The sequence below is a fragment of the Mycteria americana genome, chromosome 2 (assembly GCF_035582795.1).
Source record: "Mycteria americana isolate JAX WOST 10 ecotype Jacksonville Zoo and Gardens chromosome 2, USCA_MyAme_1.0, whole genome shotgun sequence".
NCBI lineage: Eukaryota > Metazoa > Chordata > Aves > Ciconiiformes > Ciconiidae > Mycteria > Mycteria americana.
In genome coordinates this window covers 151,198,434-151,226,389 of record NC_134366.1, presented here as the reverse complement: position 1 = coordinate 151,226,389, position 27,956 = coordinate 151,198,434, and the positions used below count along the sequence as shown (strand labels likewise).

At 36.4% G+C, this 27,956-nt stretch overlaps 1 protein-coding gene across 10 annotated transcripts in view; it reads right to left on the bottom strand.

The window, feature by feature from the left end:
- VPS13B (vacuolar protein sorting 13 homolog B) overlaps positions 1-27,956 on the bottom strand; it is a 491,276-nt gene that overhangs the window by 359,370 nt on the left and 103,950 nt on the right. For all 10 annotated transcript variants that reach the window (XM_075495027.1, XM_075495031.1, XM_075495030.1 and 7 more), the window contains one exon: positions 16,169-16,353. In XM_075495027.1, coding sequence (XP_075351142.1) covers positions 16,169-16,353 — 185 coding nt within the window. The remainder of the gene's footprint in view (positions 1-16,168; positions 16,354-27,956) is intronic.

Genomic DNA, 27,956 nt, shown 5'->3' with positions numbered 1-27,956 from the left:
CATTTCATCATGGTTCCAAAGAGCACCTACGTCTGCTTAAGAAGAGGCAGTATTCGTTCCCACATGTAAGTCACCAGCCACCTCAACTTCATCTCTTACCCTTGCTTCTACCACTGTAATCAAATTCAAGATTCTTAGAATTTCAAGGGAAACAAGGCAAACAAGAATTTCAAGGGAAAATTAAAGAAAATCTCATAAAAAACTAATTAACATACAGATACTCATGCCATTTTGAAAACCTAAGAACAAAGCCACCTGGTGCAATAAAGCCACCTTAGCTCCAAGAGGAATAGCAGTTTACCAACAGCTGTAGTCCTGCTCACTGATGCAGAGAACATTCACATATTAGGGCTCTCCTCCTTCATTATTCTCTATATTTTATGCTACTGGACCATAACATAAGTCTGGGCTGGGGCCAGCTCTGTCCTGGCTGGGATCCCCTGGCAGTGAGGCCCAAGAGGACCCCCCTTTTACCTGCCCTGGGGCACTGTGACTGCATTGCTATCACAATGGGTGACAGTGGGGTGACACACAAAGCTCCTCGGGAGCTGCCCTGGAAGAGCGAGTCACACCGCCCTGCAGGTGCTGGGTGTCGGCATTGGATCCCCCTTTGCCACCCCTTCCCCAGGCAGAAGAAACCCAGAAACCCAAATCTCCTCTTTGCACCATCAGGTCTTTTCAATATCCTGCCACCTCAAACAATTTCTTTTTTCTGCCATTCTTTGTAAAGTTTTCAAACTGACTTCTGCAGTATTTCTGCTATCAGAAGCTTATACTTCCATAAATGAAATGTGGACTGGAACTCCGAACAGAAAATACTCAGGCATACACTGAAGCTGGCCTATTAAAACTTCAAGTTTTCCCATTCTTTGCAGTAGAAACTTTTAAAGTACTATAAATGCATAGGAAATAAACATGTTATCAGAATATGTTCAATTATATTCAAGCAACTGAGAGTAATACACTGAAAGAACAGACTGCAAAGGAGATTAAGGAATGTGATACATACACAGACGAATTGTTATTCTACACACAGAGAAATTTTATTGCATTTCAGCAAACAAGAATTTCAAGGGAAAATTAAAGAAAATCTCATAAAAAACTAATTAACATACAGATACTCGTGCCATTTTGAAAGCCTAAGAACAAAGCCACCTGGTGCAATAAAACATAGTCTTATGTTTATCCTGGAAGCATTTGTACAGTTAGATGGGTTCCAGAAAAGATTGGGCAGTATTATAGAAAGCTAAATGACAATCTTAACTCAGACCAGCTTCAGAACGTAACAGGGAGGGAAATACACAAATTTAGTTCTCTAGAAAATCATCCATTTTACTTGTACATGTGCTTCAAGGTGTTATGTTATAAAGTCTGCAGCTTCTTTTTCTGCAGCTCAATTGTCTCAAATGCTGCCATAGCAAACGCAGCATCTGACTGAATGCTTGATAGATGAATATTAGGAAAAAAAAAAATGGTTTCCAGTGAATGCTCTGAAACATACTTCTTTATTTCATCTCACAACCATACTTGTGGACTTTTTAGTGCTTACTGCAATGCCCTAAAAACTGATCACCAGCTCTTTCCTGCTGATCATTTTCCCCTCCAGTTTTTAAGTTAGAACAGCTCTTTACTGACCTTGTTAGAAAGAAACTCCCCTAAAGGTTTATATTCAAACTCAGACAAATCATACAAATGAAGGTAGCAAAGGAATTGGAAGGGCTTGAGATGGGAAGACTGAGATCATGACAATAGTTTGGTCCAGCACTATTCTCCTTCTCAGCTAGTTTTTTTCCTGTATTTAGGGAATACTTAGGAATCTTTAGGGAGTACATGCAAAGAGAGTTTTTCAAGCCTTTGTGCAAATTTACAGAAGGCGAATTTTATGAATTAAAGAAGTAGTTGTTCTTACTGCTGAATATGGCAGAGGTACTACCTTGGTGATAAGAACAAATCTGCTGGCAAGCTGTGTTTCATTGATAACATATGGGATACTGCATCATACGAATGGATAGCAGCATAAAAGTGATCCCACTGGGAAAGTAGCTTGGACACGAAGTACACATCAAAGTAAGTTTTATAAAAAGCTCTCTTGAAAGACAGAAGATCAAGTGCTTAGCACTTTGGTGATCACAACCACCTCATCCAAGCCCAATGGACTGAATACACAGTTAACTGATGAAACCAGGAGCTATGAGAGCTATAGCAAGACACAATCATTTGAGCTTTCAACAGAACTGCAAACACTGTTACGTCAGTGCCTCAAAACTTTGCTTTAAAGCTTACAGTCAGTCTAAAAAGAGCAGACAAATATCTATGGACTCCTAATGTCTCTGAAGTGATCTGATTTGTTGGCACAAACAGTGTATCTTTAGATGCAATTTCCTAAGACCATGCCCAGAAGAGTGCAGTTCACCCTTCTGAACTGTACATTATCTTAGTCATAACACAATTTCACAGCATTTGAGAAGCTGTTGAATACATGCAGAACCTATGTTTCCCAGAAGCTAAGTGGGACTCTAAAAGAATCTGCAAAAAGATTAAGTATAATAGATATATAACAGGTGTTTTACATTGTATACCCTACAATTCTAAACTTGCCAGTCAGACATTTACTGCCACGAGCATACCAAGCACACTGTCTAACTACTTCCAACAGCAAATATTCACTATCAAGCACTCATACAAAAATTGCATTTAAATCCTGGGAAGTCTGAAAGACAGTACAATTGTTTGTTTATTTGTTTTTTACAAAAAAAAAAAAAAAAATCATCCTTGCTGTTCCTGTTTCCCTGGTTTGTAACAGACCATAACAAAAACCTCCTTGTGCTTTGGTACATTTTGGAGGGAAGGGAAGAGGAGATTTTGCTCCCTTCTGGCAGGCAGGGCTGCCACTTCTCTCCGTTACTGGGTAAAAATGGACTCGCCTCTGGTAGCAAAATCACAACAACAGACTCACATGATGTCCAAAGCATCTCTGAAAAACACCTATTTTATTCCTAACTCTAGTTGTCCTTTGGAAGTGTAAGTTTGAAAACTTCTCTTTTCCAAGTGAACACCTATATCAGGCTTTTTGCTGACACTCGCTGCAAATGGATGTCTGACATTCTTCACAGTGGTAACAGATCTGAAGGTACTCAGAAAAGAGTGTAACTGCATCCCAAAATTTAATTGGGATTAATTTGGGCAGCAATTGCAAGTCATACTGCAGGACAGAAAAATAGGGAAGTGGATTTCTGAGATGACACGTTGGTATATATGTTAAAGGGGAGCAACAGAATTTAACACAGTCCTTCAACAGCCAAAATATCAGAAAAGAGAAAGTCAGAAAGCTGAATGGACCCAGCTATCAAACAGCGGGATACAACCACATTTGGAGGATTTTTGTTTTTTTTTTTTTTTACTATCTAAACTGAAACCAAAAGACATCAGATAGCTTCTGAGTACAATTCACTGAGCTCACACTAAATAGGCTGATACAGAGGTACCAGAGAAGGGATTCTTCAGGGAAGATTTTCTTTGAGAAGACAGTAAAAAGGTAAGAAAAACATTCTGGAAGATAGATGAAAATGGAAATCTCAAGGACTCCTTGACTTCCTAAAATAGTAAGTTGGGACAGCTCTTAAAGTCAGCACAGAAACACTTCTTGGTCAGCTCATAGAAAAGCATATGACTAGTTTATTAGTATTTTTACTTGTTATTACTTTTCTTTGGAAACTTTTCTCCAGTAATCCCAATTACTAAAATATCTAGTTTAAGATTACTTGGCTACATCACAAATCTGATATTACATACAGGAGAATGAAAAATGCTAACTAATACGAGAATAAAGTAGCTGGCATAACAAAATCGCTGTACCCAGCTGTGGTATGTCATGCAAGCCAGGTAAAAACAAGACATCTAACGTAAGGAGGGAACTCAAAGCCTCTGCAGAAGTGCTAGGATATACCACTAGCTTCTATAATGTTGGGATTCTTGCATCTTCCTCTGAATCATCCAGTATTCACTTCTCTCAGCAGACAGAGCCAGACTACAATATAGTCCTGCTAAGGTGACAATTCACATGAAGAACTAAATGTAGTTTCTTAACAAGATCAGACCCCTTAGAGCAATGAAGCTTTTCTTCTTCCAACAGCAGGTTGAGAAAAAACACATCAATGTCTTAAACTGGAAAACTTGAAAAATTACTGGAATACTTCAGAAAAAACCCTTTGCATCAGTCTAGATTTAAAACATTTCTATAACACTACTCAAAGAGCTGCATTTCTTCTTAATTTCTGTATTTTCTACATAGTCACTCCCCATGCCGTGCAATAACTGAGGAAAAAAAGGTTATAAAAATCCCCAGTTCAGAAAAAGCACCTTTAACAAGAAAAACAACATTTGAAGCTACCACGCAAGAGACAATTTTACCCTTCCATAGCTAACTGATCAGATCCCCTACTGTTTATTAGAGAAAAGCAGAAAAAGAGGCAAATCAAAAGGAGAAAGGAAAAAGATCAGAACAAAGATGTCCAATAAAGAAAAGGGTCAAATATCCCAGGATCCAACATAAAAACAGCAAAAGGAGGAAAAGATCATGAATGAGATACAGCAACAAAGCCAGGGTGTAGAGACAGAAGAAATCAGTACAAGAAGGTGTAATAGCTGGATTTATCATGTTGCCCTCAAAACAAAAGGGGGGGGGGCCAAAAAATGAGGGTGAGAAAGAAAAAAAGAAAAAAAAAAAAGATGAAAAAGTAACACACACATTTGGGTTTGATCTGTATCCATACCAGCCTTATGATGTAATCATAACAGAAAGAAACTAAGCTCAGACTGGGGACTATGCTTATTTAGGTGATCACCAACTACACAAAGGTGTTTCTCAAAATAGCTGTGATTACTTTCTCTGAATCAACAGCAGCCCTGGTTCCATAGTATGTTTTGGAGGATGTTAAGCAGATGTAGGAGCTCTTATTTTGCCTAAGACAAAGCTCCCAAAATTCAGGAGCTGCGGTTATATGTAGAACTCTGACACCTCCTTAGAATCCAAGCTTTTAATTAACATATCACATAGTGTGATATGTATCTTTATTCATGGGGAAAAAAAAAAAAAAGTACAACAACAATACTGCAAAGTAAGGAATACTTTCCTACAATAGTACAACACTTGAAAGCAAGATCAAAGCAGTTACATCTGCTGTGCCATATTTAATTTTCCTATGACGCTTTACACAAACAGAAGGGACCTTCACTGGTTACTGTTAAATAACACTGTAACAGAACACCTCCCTTTCTTCATTTATTCCTCAGTAATACCTCTCCAAAAGCAAAATCAAAACCGTAAAATGTTAATTTAAAAAATTTCTTGGTTACTATAGTTTCCTAATAATCTAACATTTCACTAACTTTGCCTTATTGTTACTAGCTTTTTATGTTACTGTGTATTTCTACCAATGGTAGAATTTTTCTCCAGAAGAACTGCCCACCTTTAGAGGCATAATACTAACCTAAACAATTCATGGTCAAAGCACTGGTCTAATTGTAGGTTAGTATTTTCCAGTCAAAATACACTTTCTGTCCTTACCATTACCTTATTACATGTACCTTGCATTAATTTTATTCTATGACTATGAGGTGGACTAAACACATAGGAAAAACATTATTCTTTACTGCAAGTGTCACAATAATCACCCCTCATACAATCCGCATTTTAACAGCTTAACAACTCTCCCACAAGACATATTCCTGGAGGAGAATATCTTTTTCTTGAATATCCATGCAACTACAAAATGGGATTTGGATCTGTAATCTCTAGGTTTAAAATAATCACAACACATGTAGCTTTTTAAAAAGCTTGATTTAATATAATAATAAATCATGCGGGGCATCAGACTAGCAATTGCTACTGAGGTATGGAATACTCTGGTATCTTTCTATGGCAAGAACACCATTGGTATGTCTCATCTTACCTTGTCACAAGAACCAAAATGCCCCCACAAATGGAAAGTAATTTTCCATGTCATTCACTAGAGTTCATTACATAAAAGTAATTTTAGAGCATACTAGTATTTTGTAAACTATTAGTGTTGTAGGCACTGTTATAAGTTTTAAGCAGCAGTCCAGTACTTGGAAACTGTCACGTGATTTCAACTTAGTGCAACTTTTATTTGATCAAGACTATACACATTACATAAGCTCATTATTGAAGAACAGCCTTCAATATTACATGTTTGCAAACAGAAAACATGCTTCTACCATGCTTAATAGTTTATAAAGGTGCTTATTAAATCTATCTATTTCTGATCATGCCCTGGGGTTTTTTGCTAAAGATTACTACTCCAGCAAACATATTTTTACTACAAGAACTTCCTCACAGGAACTTCTTCAATTCTGTACTTACTATTTTTTCATTTCATTCACATTCCCTAATAATCTATTCCATTCAAAATTTCCTTGCTGATATTTCTTGCCTCATCAACATCAAAACCTCTAATTAGCTGGATACTTTCCACACTGCAAAATTTCTCATTCTGCATAACAAGGAGGAAGATATGCTATAAGATGTTTCAATTCCTTTTAAAGTGATCCAAGCTGTTTCAGGATCACAAAGCATTTTTATTAACTTTAACCATGCAACAGCAAAAACATCCCATGTTGTTATTCAAGCAAAACTACTGTCCTGCACAGCATTACAAACTGAACAAGCTATTTCACTCAGACTGAATGAAATGCAAAACAGAGTGATACAATACAATCTTTGCTCATTACCTTTTTTTCTTTTTATATGCATAAACCTGAGGATAGTGGGTTTTGTTTTTCCAAGAAAAGATCTTCAGTGAGCATGTAACACCTGTAAGTGACAATCCGCATGGGAAAACTTACCTGGAACATTTTCTTCTGGATCTACAGTAATTTGGAGAAGTACCTAGTTTAGTCACTATCTTTGTGCTCTTTTTTAATGCTTACAATTCTTGGCACTTGCAGCTGACAAAAGTGGGGAAGATTCCCACACGTTTTTCAACCATGTCCATATAGAAATTTTAATACTTTTATTTACCCAAATGGAGAAAAAAAGGGAAGACATAGATGTATTATGGAGAGATGAACGGCACAGAAAGGGATTCTTATACCAAACTGTAACTGGATGCTGAAATTTAATAGCTGACATTATTTTAATGCACATACAGGGCATTCACCTGAACAGTACAGAACCATTAGAAGGAGGAAGACTGTAAAATTGAAGTATAATATTTTCATACACACAGCCTGAGTTAAGGATCTCCTATTATTTGTTTACTGGGGAGGTTTGTTTGTTTTATGTTCACTCCAACAGTGGCCTTTTGAAACAGCACTACAGAACGTGATAGCTCACATTTAAGATTTTTAAATGGCAACTACTGAAGCCTGAGAAACGAAACTTGTTAACAAAACCCTGTAACAGGCTGTTTTAGCAGCACACAACAGCTTTGTTCACATTTTAAGATGAAAGGAGGTCCCATGAAACCATAAACAGAAAAGATTATACAGTTAGTAGACAAATTATTGATCATTTGTTTGTGTTGTATCACCTGTATTCATTTTCATTTCCCTCTCAGAATATCTCACTATATAAACTGATCCAATATCCTACAAAGTAGGATTCTTTAATCTGAAGGGGAAAAGGAGAGGGACACGCTCAAACTACCACAGAGCAATCGTCTGAGCTGGAAGTATTCGATGTTATACACTAGTATACTTATTAATCAGACAACAGTGTGACTGAGTTTGTATGTACTGATAGCATGGAAGCTCAGATTAAATCTAGTTGGCATGAGAATTAGAACAGGAAACGGATTCTAGAGGCACTGTCACTGAGTTTTAGCACTAGCTAGGACTCCTCAATTATGATTTTGCTTTAATGTTTAAAAAGGTGAAAAACAGCAGTAATTCGTTTGACATATTAGCAGCCTTCCAAGTATATATGAGAAAGTTGTGATGAAGACGCAGCTAGATCTCCACAGCAGTGCACAGTAGGAGGATGAAAGACAATGGTCATATATTGAAACAAGAAAGGTTCTGCCTGGATAGGAGGAAAAGCTTTCTCACCATGAGAACAAGCAAGCAGTGGTACAGGTTGCACAGAGAGGTACCCTTGGAGATTTTCAAGGCCTGACTGGATAAAGCCCTAAGGAACTTGGTCTGATCCCATAACTGACCATGACTGTAGCAAAAGATTGGACTAGAGACTTCCTGCAGTCCCTTCCAACTTGAATTTTCTGACGACCTTATTATTTTTTGCCAGGGGCAAAGAAATAGTTTCCTTTTGCTCTTCTGAAAGGAACTGTTCAGCAAATGGTAGCATGACTGGCATCCTGCAACTTCTGTTGCAGGACCTCTGCATGCACCTTTTTCTTAAAACACAGGCACCAAAAACACACCCATGGCCTTCTCATTCATGCTTTATTCTTATATCAGCAACCACTGATGGCTTCCTGGTTCACTCTAAATTTGACAACAACTTCTCTAGGTCCTCCCCCAAAAAAGAATCTTTCCTTCTGTTATCTCTGAAGCTTTGTGTCTGCTCTGAGCTCTTCTCAGAAATTTTCCACTTCCTAGTATGCAGCAGATTCATGACTTATGTTCTTCCCAGTCTTCTTGTCATAACACTGAATTCCATCAGCTTAGTCTCAACATGTTCTATTGCTCTTAGAAAAGAAGCCACCACCTCAACCTCCCTGTAGAGTTTTTCACCTGATGCAGTACGTGGCAGCTAGAACAAGGCAAAAAGGCAGCCCACCTCCCTGCTGTCCAAACATGCCTTTCTTAATAGAACAAGAAATAACATAAAGCTAACAGCTGAACAAACAAAACAGGTGCTCTCAGTCACAGCTTCCATTGCTATTTGTGCAAATAAACTACAGACTCTGGAGGAAGGGCACTATTTATAGCTCTAAGCTTAGGTGTCTTGTTTTTGGTAGCCCACCAACATACCCAACAAGAGTTCGCTGTTAATTTCAACATACACACTGAACTGAGCTCTCCAGCCATTCTAAAACACAATTCAACTTAAGAAGCTTATATACATTTATGTATATCTATAGATTTCATGTATATATGTATTCCTTTCACAACCTATTGATTTTTTTAGCTGTTCTTTTTCTCCTTGACTGTGATGTTGACACTATGTATACATTCACTTTCACCACAACAGACATTTAAAAAGTCTCAAGTGGATTAAGTACATTAGATTCTTTAGCACAACGTTACAAATCAAGAGTTAAGCTTGTACGAATGCCTTAAGTATGCCTACCACCATTCTTTCATCAGAATGCTATATTTTTCGATTTCAAAGCTTGTTAGTGTATATTAATTAGACCGGAAAAAATAAAAAGGCAATTATAATTACTGGTTTACATGCATACTTCACATGTTAGTTCCTCATTTCAAGCCACTACCAAATTATTGCTTCAGGCAGGTGATTTATTAAGAAGATACTCAGCAAGCTAAACCCCACTCATTACAAATTAAAGTGATAAAATGTCCTACCTATCCCATGTTCAGTGTATGTCAGTTCATGACTTAAGACAAACACTGAAAATGTCTATAATAAGAGGAAATAAAAGATTATACACTACTGTATTAAGCCCAAATAATTGAGATAAAGAACAAATTGTGCTTAGGTTGCTTAAACACACTCTGTTTCCATCTGAAATTAGAGCCGATAATCTACCAGACTTTCACAGAAATGTACGATGTATAAAAACACTATTTACTAAGCATTGCATTCAGAAGCCTACATGAAGGATGAGGACACATGTGGGTACAATCACCCATGCAAGACAGTGAAGTGTTTATACTATGCAAGTTTCATACAGCTGTGTCTTGCCACTCCCAAGCAATTACTTAAGAGAATACACTCTTACACTTTGATTTTAAACAGAAAGTTTAAGTCATACTCCTCAAAATGTACGCCAAAACTGGCCACGTTATGTGGAACAAACTGAGATTAAATGCCAATATGTTGCAAGGAAGTGATTAGAGCTTAACAACCTGCATTACCACTAAACTTCAAAATGTTGGGCTTCTGCTGGGTTCTGTGTTTTGGGGTTTGGTGGCAGGGGAGCAGGTAAGAGGAAAAAAGTAGTTTTAAAAACAGGGGTATTAGAAAGGCAAGTCACTTATTTCAGTCTTTTTCCTAAGTGGTTAAAAGAACTATGCAGCAGCTCCACAACCCTTTTTTATATGTACACCTGGGAAGAATACTGAATCCTGTTACTTTCCTCAGTGTTACCCTGATGTGGTTTAGACCAGATGTTTAAATGTTACAGTATGTACATTTTCTTCTCTTCTTCCAAGGCAAAAGCAAAATAAGAGGAATATTTGACTTCACTCCACAAGAGACCTATTTAATAGTTTGGCGGTTATGTAAGTAAAGGTAGCTTGGCTAAGTCAATGTTGACGACATACAGAACGACATGATCCTAATGAGTTGGAAAATATTGGCTCTCATGAGATTCAACCAGATGCTACTGCGCTGAGAAAGCTACTGTATTATTGAATTTCATTTTTATGAGGTAAAATTTATTATTCAACCATTAAGGTATCCCACATGAAATCTTGCATAAAATAGTTTTACAGTTACTTTCTGGAAAGTAGATTTTATTTTAACTTTAAGACATCATTTACATGAGGGATTCAAATGCCTATTTGATCACCTTCAACAGAGAAATGTAAGGTCTGCAAGCAATTTTCCCAAAAATACCAGATTAATGGAACAGAACTGTCAACAAAATAATGAACTACCTGAATAGGACAAGGAAAAAGTGGTAGCAAGTTCCAGTTTTCCAGAGTAAACTAAAGCCATGTGTGACTGTGTATATGTTTTCTTGGCAGCCTGAAATGGTTAGAAACTGAGTGCTTCAGGTACCTACTAACAAATAATGAAAAAATAAACAATAAAATTACTCCATAGGATTAATTATGCTCAACCTTTGAAGGATCTCAACTGGCACTATTCTTCTAAAATTTTGATATTTGGTACACTTATTTTTGTAAAATAAATTGAGTAATAATAATAATTGTAAAAGAATTTTATTAACTTCAATACATCTACTTGCAGAAATGTAGCAAGCATGATGCATTTCAGATTCATGTTTGTTTCCACATTTATAGCAGATGAAATGCAAAATCAGGATGTTTCACAAGCATGTGCAGGCATAAGAACTAACATACTATTTAACTGACATGTAACATACTGTTGTGCTTGTATACCAAAAGGATTATAAAATAAAACCAAAACACAAACATAAATTTCCAAAGAGCTACGTGTGGGCTGAAGATTGCTTTTGTTCTTTTTTTCCTATTTTAGATCTAATGCACTATCAAAAAGTTAATAATGCCTTTTTCTTGACCCATAAAAAAGAGCAAACAGTTGTTTGCAGCTGTTTTAGTTATCCATTTCTTATTTTGTATTTTGTCACTTTGTATTCCCATCTACTATTTTAAATTTTCTATTCTTTTTGTTCTTGCACAACTCCTATTTTAGGTAGTATGAATCTTTCTCGTACTTTTTAATGATAAAGCCTATTCATTCAAGTAATAAGTTTCATTGTTTATATTTATATCAAATTTTTTAATTGTCTTGGCTTCTCTGAACCCTAAAAATACCAGCTGACACCCGAAAAAAACCTTTGCCAAACAGGCATTTAAAACTATGGATTACAAAAGTGCTAAGGTGTCACTGCAATGAAGGGAGTTAGGTGCTTTCAAAAATCCCATTAAGCCATTACCTGTATCATTAAATTCCAAATCAGTTACAATTAATAATCTGCTCTTAGCAGAATTAAATAAATAGTCCAAACGAAGGAAGGCAATAATATTTCAACATATTTACAATAAATAACTAGTGTAAAAACTATATATCCTTCTTGAAATACTTATTTCACCTGTCCTCCACAAGTTCTGAGCTCAAACAGCTAGTCACAGTACCATACATGTCTTTTTACTGATAGTTTTAGGCCTTACTAATATGTATGGCAAATACAAATTTTAAAAGTAGTACAGGCACTTCATTCTTAAATTCCATCAGAAACCAAACACACACAACTTGCTTTTGAGACTTCAAAACTTATTTTTTCAGACAGCTTGCCTTTGGACAAGTTAATCAAAAAGAGAAACTCTCAGACTATCTGATGAAGCCAGCAAGCCTAATAACTAACAAACTATGAAATACTGGAGGAAAGTGCTTTTCTCCTACTAGAAGGTTTCTGGAGAGCAAGGGGAGGAAGGTAGGTGGGAGACATAATAGTGTTAATCTTCAAGCAATTTTCCCTTCCTTGTATGCCGTGAATCTGTTCCCAACAAGAATTTGTACAGGACAGAGCCTGAGAGTTTGTTGTGAATCCCTACACCACCTTCAGCCTAAACTAGTTTTGAAGGAAGTTTTGGAGCAGAAAAACATTTCTGCTCCAGATAAAACCGTAGGACAGAACCCAGATACTAGCTATAAATTCTGTTCCTATGTTTGTGGAAATACACAGTGCAGAGCTCCCCTTCTAAACTACATTCAGAGAAAGTCTTTCAAGCAGTTACCCAGCAGACAGGTTCCCAAAGAGGCCTTCATACCTTGTGAGACTCTCCACAGCATGTCAAAAGGCCAGCAGTCATATGTTGTTCTCTGATGTTCTCTCCTCCTCCTGCAACTATTGTATCTATCTGTACTTGTCTTCCTATTGAATTTTGGCTTTCTTAACTTTTACTGCTTTTTTACTCTTTCTACCTGCTTCTCCTTGCTTTGTCTTCCTGAGCATCTCTCTTCACTTTTTATTAGCTGATCCTCTTTCTCCGTTTTTCCTTCCCTTCCATTTTTCCTTTCTTCTTTCCCCTAATTCATCTGTTGTTCCCTCCCTACAGCATGTCTTAGTCCATATTGTAAGCACAGTTTCAGCAACGCAGTTTTAAAACTGGAGGAGGTGGCTGTGTTGGAAAAAGCATACAACTAGGGACCATAATTCCTGCTAAAAAAAGATCCATGCTGAGAGGATACAAAGGCTTGTGGTATCACTTTTGAGTTCAAGTAATACTGAATCAATATGTTATGGAGGCACATCACTCACTCACATAAAGCACCTGGCACAAAGCCTCAATAAAGACATAAGCAGCTCAGCAACAACTGTTTCAGTCCAATAACTCTCTTCAGTCACCACACGAAAAGTGGTAATACAGACATAGGCAGTTGAGAGATGTAGGATATGTAAACAAATGGCAAACACATTTGAGCCTAGCTATGTGAAGTAGTAAACTATAGAAGAAAAATTTGAAGTCTCAGTTTATTTTCAAAATTGGCAGAACAGATCTGAAATGGTAACGCATAACTAGAACATTTCTATAGGAGGGCACAGTTTGTCCACAAAGGACAAAAAAGCATGGTGTTGTACCGTGTATCAAGAATGTGTAAAATCCTGTGATCCAGGCCGTAGGTAGGCAAATTTGCTGGAAATCTCTGGATAACAGCAGAGCATTAAAAACAGGAAGATAAACTACATAAGCCCTTTCTCTTTTTTTGAGAATAATGTCATGTCTCAGCAGGGCTTTTTTTATTTTTAACAGGGGATAAGAATCTAGATAGAGACATAGCTGTTTGTCCTGCTATATTTCTAATTAGTTAGAAAGATAGCTTTTAGAAGTTTGGAAATGTAAAGGTAGAAGATAATTAGGAGATAATCATGAAACACACAGTTTATGATTCTTATAACAGCAGAATGAAAGCAATGAATTTCAAGAAAGAGATCCCCTGGGAAATAGGATAAAGTGAAGGTACAGAGATCTTCAATTGTATTGCTGATTTTTCCGGCAAGAACACTACAATTTTGTAGAAACAAAATCAGAAAAAGCCAAGGAACAAAGGGAAAGAGCTATAAAATAAAACAAAGCAAAGGTGTTTATACTTGCATTATTTGTACAAAATTGATCAAAGGAACAATTAATCCACAACACCACAAGGATAGAAAGCTATTTTCTTGAAGTACTTTTGTAGTACTTCCATGCATAGCTAAAAATGAGCTGTGATCAGATGGAAAACACAATACTACTGACAAAAAGCCTGTTATTTCTGTGAGGTGTTAGGTTCTACAATAAAAGCTCATCTGTACACCCACAAAGATGCTCAGAGAGACAATGGCAGGAGGGGGAGCCCAAATAATACTCTGCCGGGCTACTCCCAGGCCCACCACAGGAGCCATCAGCCCATCAAAGGCCGATCCGCACAAGCTCAGAGGAGCACAGGAGCATGTGATGGCAGGCAGGAACCCAAATCAAGGACTCCCAAGGAACATTCATCACCTGTTCTTTTATGTTGGAGAAACTAAGTAAAAGTTAGTAAAAGAATATCAGTGATTAACAGATGTGTCTTGTTTACCGAAAAGTTCTGTATTGACGACATTATCCTCAGTTACTTCACTGGAAAAAAAAAAAAAAAAAAAAAAAAAAAACGAACCACACACACAAAAAAAACAAAACAAACAAACAAAAAGGCTGAAATTCCAACTTCCCTGTGAAATTAGTCAGGTTTTTTTAGAAGCTTACACACATACATGCTACTGTTAAAGTACGTGGAAGCTGACACTAAGTACAAGGATGATTTTCAAAAAGGCATGATACTAAATTTTACACAAAGGTATTCCAACAAAAGGTAGTAGACTTACAGCATCAACCAAGGCAAGAATTAGGACAAAAGGGTAGACAGCAATCATAGCCTTGAACTCAAAGCTGCCTTTATCTAGTTAATGCAAAGTACAACTACGGAAGTATAAAAATTACTAGGTCAAGCGCTAAGCCGCAAACAAGAGAAGACCAAAACAAGTGTACTATACTGTTCATTTACTTTATTGAAAGTACTTAAAATGTGTGTTCCATATTTCTATTCTGCAGATATATTGTTAGCACAGTTGTATCACAGTTCATTGAACTGAAGGACTGAAACATGTTAAATGATGGAACACCTTAGTTTGGAACTGTGCAAACCCTAAGACCATCTGAAATGATCAAATTACTGTATTTTCACATTTCTCTGAGGTGTGGATTGTAAACCTGCTACCTTCAGAAGTATCAGTACTTGAAAATAAAACCTCACGATCTCATTCTTGGTGACTAACACAGAATCAAGGAATGAAGAGAATCAGTGACTTTTAGGAAAGACGGAAAAACTAAGCACTTAAAACAGTTATTCCAAGGGTTACACACCTGAATATACCACAGTTCTTTTGCACCATCAGATCAACACAGATTTAACTTTAAAAAACAACAAGATTGAAAAAGGAAAATAGGACTAAGAAAAATAGGACTGATAAAGACTTCCAGTGGTAGTCTAATCTACCACTCTGCTTCAAGTCATGATTTACTACATCTGAATTATTCTCCTAACACATTCTCCAAGACTGGTAATGATGGAGATTCCAAAAGATCTCAATTATTCTTGTTAGGTGTTTATTCACAATAGATAAACAATAATGGATCTAAACAATAGTGGGTCTAAATTATTCTAGCCTGCATAGAAATATAAAGAAAACAATATATTCACTTCTTCTGGATGACCTTTATGCAGTTGAAGACTGTGGTCTCTTCTGTAAACTCATCAAAATCCTTAATTTAATCCCAAAATCCATGGGTGTTTTGCAAAAAGATGACAGGTAACCAATTTCACTATTTATATCACCACCACTGAGACTTGCATATCTTCAGCAATTTCACAACAGTTAAGAAACGTTTATTTCGGAAACCAGATGAGAAACATCTGCAGATCTTTAAAAAAAAAAAATTCAATGTATGCCATTGATTAATAAAGCCCTTAATAATCCAGTATTTTTTTATTTCCTCCAACAGCTTCACCTCTGAATGATCTGAAGTTACAACATTGCACCATATAAGGTAGCAAGGGTGGATGTTTCAGATGAGGGAAGCATGGAAAAATTATCCTGTATGGGAAAATTAAATGCATCCAGAAATTGGTGCCAAGGAGTGAAGCTTGGTGGCTTAGCTTACATCCTGGATTTTAAGCATAAGCTATAAATACCCATATACACACAAAAAACATTCTGTCTGTTAACTACTATAAGTAAAAACCTGGATTTAAAGGATATAGTTGTATGCACATTCACTAGCAGTGCTCTGTACCATAATAAATACTTAACCAAAAGCATCACATATTTACCTGAAGTTTGGAAAACCTCATTCAGTAAAGCTTCATTTACCACCACCGAACTGACATTTCCAACAGGATGACACCAGCTCTGATAAATAGTTTGAAGCAGAAGGGTTTGAGCTCTAGTTGCTTGAACTGTCAAATTAGGAAGCTCAAATATGCATTCTGTTAGTGGGACATGAGCTCGCTTGGTCCTGTTTAAAATAGAGAGAAAAAAAAAAAAAAAAAGGAAAAATCATTACTTTGGTTCATAAAAATAACAATTTAAAAACTTAGTCACAGAATACCAGACGATAAGCAGTTAGTTTGTAAGGCTGGAGCTGTGTGCCTGTTAAATTTCTTCTTGTAAGAGCTGATTCTACTTATACTGAAATTCACCCTAAATAGAACTTCTGTTACATGTTTCACATCTCCACCCAAAACATGAGAGGAAAAATCATATATTTTTATCTAATTATCTGTTGGTTTTAAAATATTTAATAAAAGCAATTCCCAAGTACTCCCACCAAAATAAGAGCTACTCATAAAATTGTGTAGTTATTAAAAACACAGAAGAAATCTGTTCAAAAATTGAATTTTCTGAAAAATTTTTATTTAAAAGTTTACAGTGAATCATTAGATGAGGTATGTCCAGTGATCAAAAAAAACCATACAGACAATATCCATACAACAAAATACAAACAAAAAGCCCCACATTCCACATTTCTTTTCATATTCCATATTTGGCTTACAGAGCTCATTAAGTGATTCTAATATTTTTCAATGCCTTTTACCTTATAACTGGGGAGGAGGGACAGGTAGGGACAGGTGGGGACAGGCATTGGGAGGGCAGTGTAAGGTACAGGACATTCTGTTTGGAAATAAACTCTGTGACAACAGAGTCCACTACCAACGAGAAGGCTCTACCACAACTATAGCGAAGTCAGTAAGTTACTTTTTCTTTCTAATATATACACTATTACCTGAAATTAAGCAACAGGTTGATTTGCTACATTCAACAAAAACTGCAAAGGCTCTTCAATATTCTCATTTTGGAACCTTTTCCTGAAGCATATTTACAACATTATCATTATTGCCCTAATCACCTCCTGCTCCGCCACTGAAATGTATTTTTTGTGCCATTTCGCATTATTTTCTCTAGTGTCTCCAAAATCAGCAAAATCAAAACCTTCCAAGGAACTGTCACAAACAGTCACAATACACTGCGTCTCCTATCTGGCTGCACAAGAAAATGCTTGCAGTCATATGACCTAACATACACAAGATCATTTTAGCAGTAGACCCTCTGCAGGAGGCTCCATGAATTGAGAAACAGCCCATTTCTGATGCTCAAACTCCAAAATCTGTAGTATCACGAACTGACACAAAATTCTGGCAATAAGAAGTAGACTTCCTTGCACATTCTGCACTTGATTGGGAGAGCGGCCCTTCACCAAGAAAACTGTGAAGAAAAAAGCACATCATCACTTCTCAGACCCATGATCATTATCATCTAGATGAAGAAGCAGAATAGTAAAATATTCTGCTGCTAAGACTTCTGACCCATAAACTGCAGGTAAGGCCTGTGTGACATATGAAACATGGTTTGGAAACAAGCATTCTGAACATCAGAAGACACGTATCAACCACCACGTTGACACAGTAGTATAGCCAAAGCTAATGACATCACTTTGACTTTGGACTTGCACATATAAGCATTCACCTTAAGTCACAAACACATCTCCTCCTTCAGTTCCTTGTCAATACCAGGAAACAGCTAACTGAAAACCATTTTCTCTGGAACAAAAGGATTTAGTCTCATCAAGTGTTAGATACCTACAGTATAAACAAACATCCATGCCTAAATGGCTGTATAGACCCTTTTAAGGTAAAAGGAAAGAAAACAGCACTTATATATGTAACAGAGATCCATTCATTCTAGGTCTGAGGATTAAGTGAACTGCTTTCTGCAGGTCACTACTTCTGCCCACTGCCTATAAAGGGAGATTAAGATAGTCTCAGCTGTTGATGTCTACACCATAGACCAAAGTTTCACAGATAAAGCCCATCCACAAAAGCCAATTCCATTGCTCCTCACTAAAAATAAAAACAAGGGAATAAAAGAAAAATGTATTCCTATGGAAGAAGATACTCATGAAAGATTCTCAGAAAATGGATGTAAATACAGAAAATGGATGTAAAGAACAAACAAAAACAGATGTTATAGCCTTCTGTAATAGTAATCAGTATTCTTTAGACCAAGGTTTTTCAACCTCATAAAGCTTGGAATCAGGATTGCCTGTCTCAGAAATGTTGAGAAGGGGAGGAAACCAGAAACAAGACTGCCTCTGAGTTGCAACTCATTTGAAGATAATGACACAACTGTGCTGCCAGCTTCAAATGCCATTTGCACAAAAAACATGGATGAAGGAAAAACATTTCATGATTATACAGGAGAACTCAGCCTTGTGTCTGGTAGTAGAAATTTCGTTCAGAATGAAAAAAAAAAGCAGTCTACTGTTTGAATGAAACTATCAGTCTTTGAAGTTTGGAACTACCATATTCTGGATTGGTACAGCCTCTGTTGCTAGGAAAATCAAAACTCATTAGAGGCCTTTTCAGAAGAGAACTTACATTAGCCTTGGGGTTTTTTTTGTTTGTTTTGTTTGGTTGGTTGTTTTGGGTTTGTTGGTTTTTTTTAATACAGTAGTCACTGACACCAAACAGTGACTTAGAACAAGAAAAGTTACATTTGCCCTGCTTGGGGGAACTAAGCATGTCCTACCTGCCTTTTCTGCTGACAGCCGTGTAAAGATCTTTCTAGAGTACACAAGCAGACCACATGCTGGTCTCACCGCCTGAGATCACTACTCTCATCAACTGCAGCGCAGTTGGTCACCAAACAGGTAAGAAATATCTGTACAAAACTCCTGAAGCTCTTCCTGTCTCTCAGTTTGAAGTTCAAACACACTGCACACCTTTCCTAAAAATGTTCTTCTCCCAAAAAGTACAAATACCACATGTGGCCATCTGAGAAAAGAATGCATCCAAACACATTTGAAATCTGTTGGTGCAAGAAAGCCATTTAAAAAAAGCGTTATCATCTACACTTCAAAAAATAAGTCAGTTAGAAAATTAGAACTACTTTAAGGAGAGATAAAACAAAAGCTGAAAATAATACTAGTATTAAGTCAGACAAATAGGGAAAGATGCTGCCTGGTTAAAAAAAAATAAAGAAAAACAGTGACTCAGATAGACGGCCAAAAGGAACTAACAGCTTGGAACGTATTCTGACAATTTCTACCACACAACATGCATGAGAGGGTACATGACAATCACTCTCTTGTGGACACAGTTAGATAAAACACATCTCCCATTTCAGCTCCTCAGATACACATGCATTCCTCCATGTAAAGGTACCTGTATCCAAACAGACACTAGAAGAAAACCTCTGGGTTCCATGAAAAGCCCAGGTGGAGACTGCAACACTGTGTCCTTTTCTAATGCTGGTCCCAAGTTAGAATTTGAACTTGCTTTCCTAGAATTTCCTAGATAGTAAGTCAAGCTCTGTAATTTATTAATTTAAGCAGAAAAGGTGTGCATAACTAAAGGAGGATACAAGGTGATTCTGTACTTGGGAAAATCCATCCCTATAAAACAAAATGATATATATATACACACAAAATAAATTAAAAAATCTATTTTAAAACTCAAGATTAAAACAGGCAGCACAAACCATTTACTTTTATGTAGAATTGAAGATGGAAAACTAGATACGCATGTTAGCAAAGCTTTTGCAGGCATTACATGGAAAAAAATGTAATGCATGGTGATATCAATCAATGTTTCCTAGTATTCCCTTTTTTTTTTTCCAAGCTATGTATTGTGATTTTTTATTATTTACATCATTGCAGAAGTGTACTGTAACATTTATCCATTCTGTCCTTTTCCTTTCTGTTCTTTTTCCTTTTGTTATCCTTTCACATAGCGTATATTTTCTACTTTTCCCTCTTAATTCTGAATATTATTTTGCAGAATTAAAACTAAATATTTCAGAAAAAAGGGTCTGAATATTTCAAAAAAGACAGGTTCCCTAATGTAAAACTGGGAAGGGAGAAAGAAGGTAGAAAACCTTTTTCAGCAAAATTCAGGATGAACATGAATCTGCAATAATTCTATCTAAAATAACACATTTGTATTAACAAATTCATGTACTTCAGGGGAGGTCTGTGAAGAGCTGCGACAATCACAGCATACAATATGACAGTGGAAAAGGTTTTGCTTTAGAAGTTTGACTATTCATTTAATACATATTACAGCTACTGTATTGAACTATGCTAAATGTAAAACAAAGTTTTACATAAAATAGTCCCTTATGGGTAATAACTGTATGAATTCTTTTTAAAGAATATGCAAATTCTACGTTTATTGTACTTTAACAATCCCATAGGAATAAAGTCTACTGGTCCTTTTCAGATAACATTGGAGGAACGGGAAGTTGAAGAAAATAAATCCTTTTTTATAGAAAAAAAAAATCAAGGCGGGGGGTAGTATTGTACCATGTGTGCAGCAAATGTTGCTTAAAGGAAATTTTAACTAGACCTGGCTAGTGATGAAAGAACATTTATAATTCAGAATTTATTATAATAGTTTTGAAACACAAATAATGCATTTAAAAGAACTTAAAATACAAGTTTGCTACCAAAATGCACCTGTTAATACAGAAAATCCATCATTAATAAGGTACTGAGCTATATTTAACCAAGTTTTATGACCCAAGAGATATATTCAAGCAATAAGTGAAAATACAAGTACAAATAATTTTTTCAGTAAACCAAGTCAGATCTGTTTCTATATTGTATCATTAAATTTGTATTAAGCAACTGAATGTGACTTCATATCAACTCTCATCACCATATTAAAACAGTTATGGCACATAGTTGGAGTCTAAAACCACTATTTAAACTGCACTTTAAAACTGTAACAACAATAGAAATAATTATTTCTCAAATCTTTACACTCAAGAGTTAAGATGCAGTTCTGAACATGTGTTCATTTAACTGAACAGGTTAAAAAACTACCAATTCAAACACTCTTCTCTAGGGGAAAATAAATCCTAATGTAACTAGCAGGATAGGCTACTCATTAAAGCTGAACTTGGACATGTTCCAGAATAAATTTAAGGAAATATGAACAAGCAAGTCTTGCTGTGTAGTGGCATGGAGTGAAAATGAATCTGTCCTAATTAAATGATTTTAAAATACACTTTGGTTGTACCCAGTTTGCTGACAAACTGTAATACAGACTTGCTGAAATATTTGGATAAATCTGGCATACCATTAAAGAAAATAGTTTTCTTTGCTGTTTTTGAATGAAAACATGAATTGGTCCTTATTATACACACCATGCATAGGCACCAATATAACCAATCCATGTAAGTTCACAGGCCTGCTATGAAATATTTTCAGTTTGTAGACTTTAGGAACAGCAACTTATTCTTTTAAAATCAACACCTCAGAGTGATTGAAAGAATATAGTGGTGAACAGCTGGCTCCAGAGGTTTATACAGAGTCCCCAACTGCAAAGCTGGAACCTGCAAAATGTTTCCAAAAATTTAATTTTTGTTATTACTCATATCCTGTACAGTAAAATACTATTAGTTCATTTTTTCCAAAATAACAAAACCAGTAACCTGCTACTAGAACCCAGCAACTGTGCTTTAGAAGAACCTGAATGTAATTTAAATGCCTAAATAATTTCAGTCAGCATTTGCACACCTTTCCTCTTAGGCAAACAGAAAATGTATGCTGGTTTTATATTTGACATGAACAAAGGCTTCATGTACATACCTGCAACAAATCCATATTTCTACTTAATCTGATTTTTCATATCAACTTAAAGAAAATGACAATTTTGATCCTTTTTCTTAACATTTAAGCAACTATTATCACATAAGGGAAACAATGTCTAGCTACTTAATGACAAATATCAAAACTCTGAAGGGAGCGTGCAGGGAGAAGAAAGGGAAAGGAAGTTAACCACTACAGTCTTGGAATTATTATTTTGTTAAATGCAAGACTGAAGTCACTACTACTCACAATAAAAAACAGTAATATCACACATCTGCATACGCTAACACAATTTTTAGTCTTCAGACAGCAACATAGTTATTTGTACTAGAGGACCAAGTTAATTATTATCAAAAAAAAAAAAAAAATTAAACCTGCTTTGGAACACTTCATTCTGAAAATATCTCCAAGAGTGATGGCTTCAAAACCTCTTCTGCTCTTCTATAGGCTTCACTAAAGACTGCCTGACATCTGATGTCTGTCATTTTACACAGGTCAATTTTCAGCAGCTGCAGCTGCCTTTGCCTCTTATTTGTAGGAAACACTGCTAATCATACTCTTTATTACAAGGGAGAAAATAATGAACTTCAAGATTCACCAACTTTTTTTTTTTCTATGAATAAAAAAATTAACTTTTTCTTTCTGAAAATTTTAGATATGGGATTAGAAAGGAAAAACATGATCATTTCAAAACTGACTTCTGTATAGTATTTTTTTAACATCAGTTCTGGAATTGAAATTGTCAGTGATGAAAAATGTTTGTAAAGTGTTAATTCATATGTGAACTTCAGAAAAAAACCACAGATTTCCTTGAAACAATTGTGAAAACAAAACAACGCAAAGTACAAGCTTCAATATGTCTTAGAAAATGAACAGATAATATCCATTCTCAATTCTCACTACCATGTGTGCTTTAATGGAACAATAAAATTTAGCTTTATACAGCAAAGCAAAAGTAAATGCATTATTACAAGAACAAAAATAATTACTAAAATCAAACAAATATCTAAAAGGAAGAAACCTTGCAAAAAACCAATCCCTTTGAAGCAAAGAATGCAAAAATCTGGACATACATGTTAGGAGCTCTAAACTTGGATTGTTTTTAAAATCATTTAGTTTGTTTTGTTACATCTGGACATTAAAAATTATGCTCATTAGATTAAAAATTATTATCGCTACATGCAAATAACAACACCGGTTTGAAGCAACAAGGAAGTGAGAAGCAGTGACCTCAGTGGGAGGAGGGTTATTGTAACTTTATCTGCTGTGAGACGTGAAGAGAAAATGTCGAAGGCTGCAAGAAAAAACAAAGACCTGGAACGTGAGGGTAGGAAAGTCTTAATTTCCCTCAGCTTGAATCCAGCCACACTAAGCATCAAATGAGTCCTTCTACCCACTCGATTAAAAGTTTAAGAAAGAAGGCAAGAAAGCCGTCTATCTTCACTTCCAGTTAAGCCATTGCCTATGTGCCTCAAAATGCAACAGATTTGAACTAAAAATTTCAAGGGATAATCCAACAAGGGGTTGGGTTTTCAGTCTTATTTTTGGACAGATGATAAACTAAGGTGGCTGCTGGAACTGTAATGCAGGAACATGTTAAACCTGCAGCTGCATTAGAGAAACGTATTTAGGATGTTCAGATCAAATTCAGCTTACTGGCTTTGGGAAAGCTCATCAACAGGACAGATGCTAGGGAACTGAACTCCCACCAAATTGCAAGTGGAGGTCAGTCACTAATTGATATTTCTTCCTTTGAGAAAAATCCTTTCCTAATCACTAGTTAATGCTTGTCTCCAGAAAGAATTGTTAAAGTGATATGAGCAATCTATAAAAGAATAACATTCCAAGTTCTCTGCTCTGAGGAGATTACAGTAGGAGCCCTCAGTCTTCTTTATGTCTTTTATATGGTTAGCTTTACACACATCATCAACCAACTGAATCTGGTGCATAAAGTTGTATCTCTGAAGAACTGCATCTTCAGAACTCCACAAGGTGTGTGGGGGAAATCAGAAAACAAGGGATAAGAAACTCTCCTCATGGAATGCAATTGATGCCAATTCAGGACATTTTTTTCTTACTTACACTTTAAACATCTATTCTTTCTTTACTTCTGCGAGAAGGTCTGTAACTTTTTCACGTGAATCTAGGAATCTTGTCATTGATTGTGGATATTAGTAGGGACAAGGGAAGGGATATGACATTTAGCTGCATAATGTCCAGCAAGATCCAAATATAAGCACCATGAGAAAAATTGGTACTCATTACAGTGACCAAAGATCAAAACATATTAAAAAAATCACACACAGACACACCCCCCACCACACACCAAAAACCACCTAGAAGGAAGCCCGGAAAGAAGCAAGGGCTTTCTATAGGGAACCACTGGCCTGATGAAGGTAGTACAGAGGGGCTCATACCAGAGGCAGAGCACTTTTACATCTATTTGAGTTGTGGCATGTATCTTTTCAGGAGAACGAGCTCCTACTTGGAAAAGCAGCAATGCCAAAATAAATGCAATCATTATAATTTACCTCCTGGTAAATGATAGTTTCCCTGACAGGGTGAGGGGGAAGAGGGGAAATCAGCTGGAACTTGGAGATGCTTTAACTAAACAACTGCAGATGACCAAGACCACCAAAACCACCTGAGGTAACCAGGTAAAAGTTGCTAGTGTCCATAAACCTCCAAACAGCAAAGATCTGTGCTTATTAAAACAAAGCAAGTGTTACAGGTTTTTTGTAGTTTTTGTACATCTAGTATCATTGCTTTGGATACCACAGTGTAATCCAATCTCAGTAGCCAGAGGGGTGGAACAGGGTTTGGGGAACTGCCTTCCCACAGATCAGCCTGCTTTACTGTCCAGAGAAGCAACCTCTCCCCCTCCCTCTCCCTTTTCCTCTCCTCTTTCCCCCTTCATGCACTCCCAGAAGCAACAGCAACAGTCATTAAATCAATCCTCTAAATCTGCCACACAGAGCCATTTGGTTGCCATTAGCAGGTAAAACAGGGAGCCAGGAGGGCTGAGAAGCAGGCTGGTGCTCAGTGAACAACACTGCACGGACAAATACAGTCATCTGCTGAACATGATGCCACAAAACAGGAACGGGACACAAAAGCTGCTGTCAATTGGCAAGGAGATCCATGCTTAACCTGGTGTTATCAGGGGAGCAAGAGTCATGACTGTGGCAGCCCTGAAAACAGCAACTGCTTCCCATCATCCTTTCATGCTGTCCGAAGTAAGAGCAGCAGCTCTCAGAAACCATCCCTTCAGTCCGAGGGAAATTCACACAGTCAATTCAGCAGCTAATAATACAGTCATTTACGATATTTTTGTAGGCTATAGGATATGATTTTGTAGGATAGAATTTTGTTGAATTACTAGGAGCACAAATAGGGATTTTTTAATATAGATTTCTACCCAATATGATCCTTTAAAATTGCACTCATTTTGTCTTTAAGTTACTGTCAAATTACTTTCCTTATTTCCAGGTTTTTTCCTTATTTCCAAAAATTTGGAAATAAGGAAATTTCTTTATTTCCAAAAATTATAAGGAATTTCCAAAAATATTTTTTGAATTTCCAAAAATAAGGAATTTCCTTATTTCCAAATTTCCAACTTGGCAACTTAAATACAAATTAGTTCTAATAAATTTATTTCAAAATGCGCAGATATTTCATTTCTTAGTCTATTCCATTCCATTAATGATTTCAAATTTCATACTCTTTTCTAACCCCAAATTTGCAATGTGACTTTCCTCTTTGGTATTTCTTACACTACTTTGGACATTATCAAACATGTTCGAAGTTACATATACATTGTTTACAAGAAAACAGCCCAGCTCACGGGCACTATCTATGGTGAGGACCCTTCCGTTTGCCAGAGCCAGCACAGCTGACCAGACATGACCTTATCCTGTAGAAGGAAAAACTTGAGTGTAGAGCTGTATTTTATGCAGAAGAAAAGTTGCTGTCCCAGAAGTCTGACCCCTCTCCAAACACAGATGTAAAGAACTCTCAAGAATGCAGATATGGTGAACAGAGGCTTTGTTTTCTTCTCATCTGAAAACATCTCCTGAAGTAAGGATATTAGCAAGTCTTGCAAGCTAGGAACAGTAGCTTGTGCAAGTTAACTGAGATAGAAGATGGCTCCTCTTTCCAGGGAGCAAGGAAGAGGAACTGCTTCGAGCAGGAACAGTCACCAGGACAGATCCATAGACTTTGCTGTCTCACAAAAAGCTAAGTAACTTGTAGAGCATTCTCCCAACCCTTGTAGAAACAGCAAGACAGGAAGTGACAGAAGACAACAGTGACATTTAAGAAGGAAAGGGGCACAAAAAGGCCCGCAGAATTATCTTCCTCTCACAGGTTTCAAATGGTAAGAGGAAAGAGAAAGCAAAAAACCAATACAGTGTGATTAATAGATTTGGGATTAAGGCACAAGGATGGAGAACAGACGCCAAGAAAAAAAGGAACAAATAAGAGAACGCAAAGGAAAAGAAGCATCTTTAGAGTATCTCCAATAAAATGCTTGAAAGATGGGAAGAACAACATAAGAATAGGAGAAACTCAAAGCACATGTGAAGAGACCAAGCTGCACAACTGAATCTTCTTTGAAAAGTGCTTGGAAATTGAAAGTAGGGATCAGGCAAAATAAACTTATATTTAGAGCATTAAGAGGAAGATAGTTGTGGAATAAATGCTGACAATGGGAATAGAAAGAAAATACTCACATCTAACTGATACACACACTAACGCACACGCACACACCCTCTCCTGCCCTCCCCTGGCAAATTTCTCGTGTATACCATTTTTGAATACATAGTCTTAACTCACCTCTAAGTACTCCCACGAAAATTGTGTGAAACACAAAAGAGTAACCCAGTGTAGATAAATTTGCCTAATATTCTTTTTCTTGAAGATTATTAACAGCTGCAAAGTTGTTAGAAGATGGACCACAACTCGCTGAAAAGCACAAAACTCCCATTTTGTTTCCTTTCTGAAAAGTTCAAAGATCTTCTTGGGAACTAACACAGTTTCAAATTCCCTGCTAAAGATTCGAGAGCTGATCACAACCTCAACTTCAAGTAAACACTAACAACTGGTCTAAATAAGAAACTTTGTCCAAAAAGGTAATTAGGTTAGGATTCGGGGTTTTCTGTTAATTTCTTCTACTAAATACTTTTGCATACTGCTTATTTTGCTTCACAAACAGATAAAATCTATTGGTGGAAAAAGATGCATTTACAGTGAGAGAAAAAAGGTTGTTTGAAATTCTGGCAAATTTTTTATAGCTACCCCATAAAGGTCAGAGGGGTAAGAAGGTACATGTCTGCATTAGCTAAAACAAAATAAATATTTGAACTAAAATACTGCACTGAATGGAGATGCCACAAACAGAAAGTACACAAGACTAAAGAAACTAAGCTATATTTCTGTATTCACAGGCAACTACTGAATTCCATTAAATCCAGAAAGGTAAATAAAAGCACCTAACTCTACTCTTCCTTGCCTGAAAGTATCCCAAAAACCAATTCTAGTATACTTTAAGACAGAAGTTACAGCATCAAAAGGAAGTTGCTGGAAGGGGGGGAAGGGTGTTTTGGTTTTCCCATTACCAGAAAAGCCTTTAATATAGCAAAGGATGGATCAAGGGTATCACCAACAGCAAGGACATGAATGGACAAGGTGTGCTAATGATTCACATGTATACACTGCATAACAGCAGAAAGAGTATAAAGGCTGTTAAAATGATTATATTGTGGCCTCATTAATTAGCAACCTCAAAAGAATTTTAGAGGATATCAGATGCTATTTAAAGCAAAACATTAAATCTCAGTAAATGCATAATACTTTTTACTTCAAAGACTATAATTATTGTTAAATCTAAATTTACCATCTTAAGCACTGACTCCAGCATTGACTTCACACCATTCTTTCCTCAAAAATAATACAAACTTCGAAGCAGATTC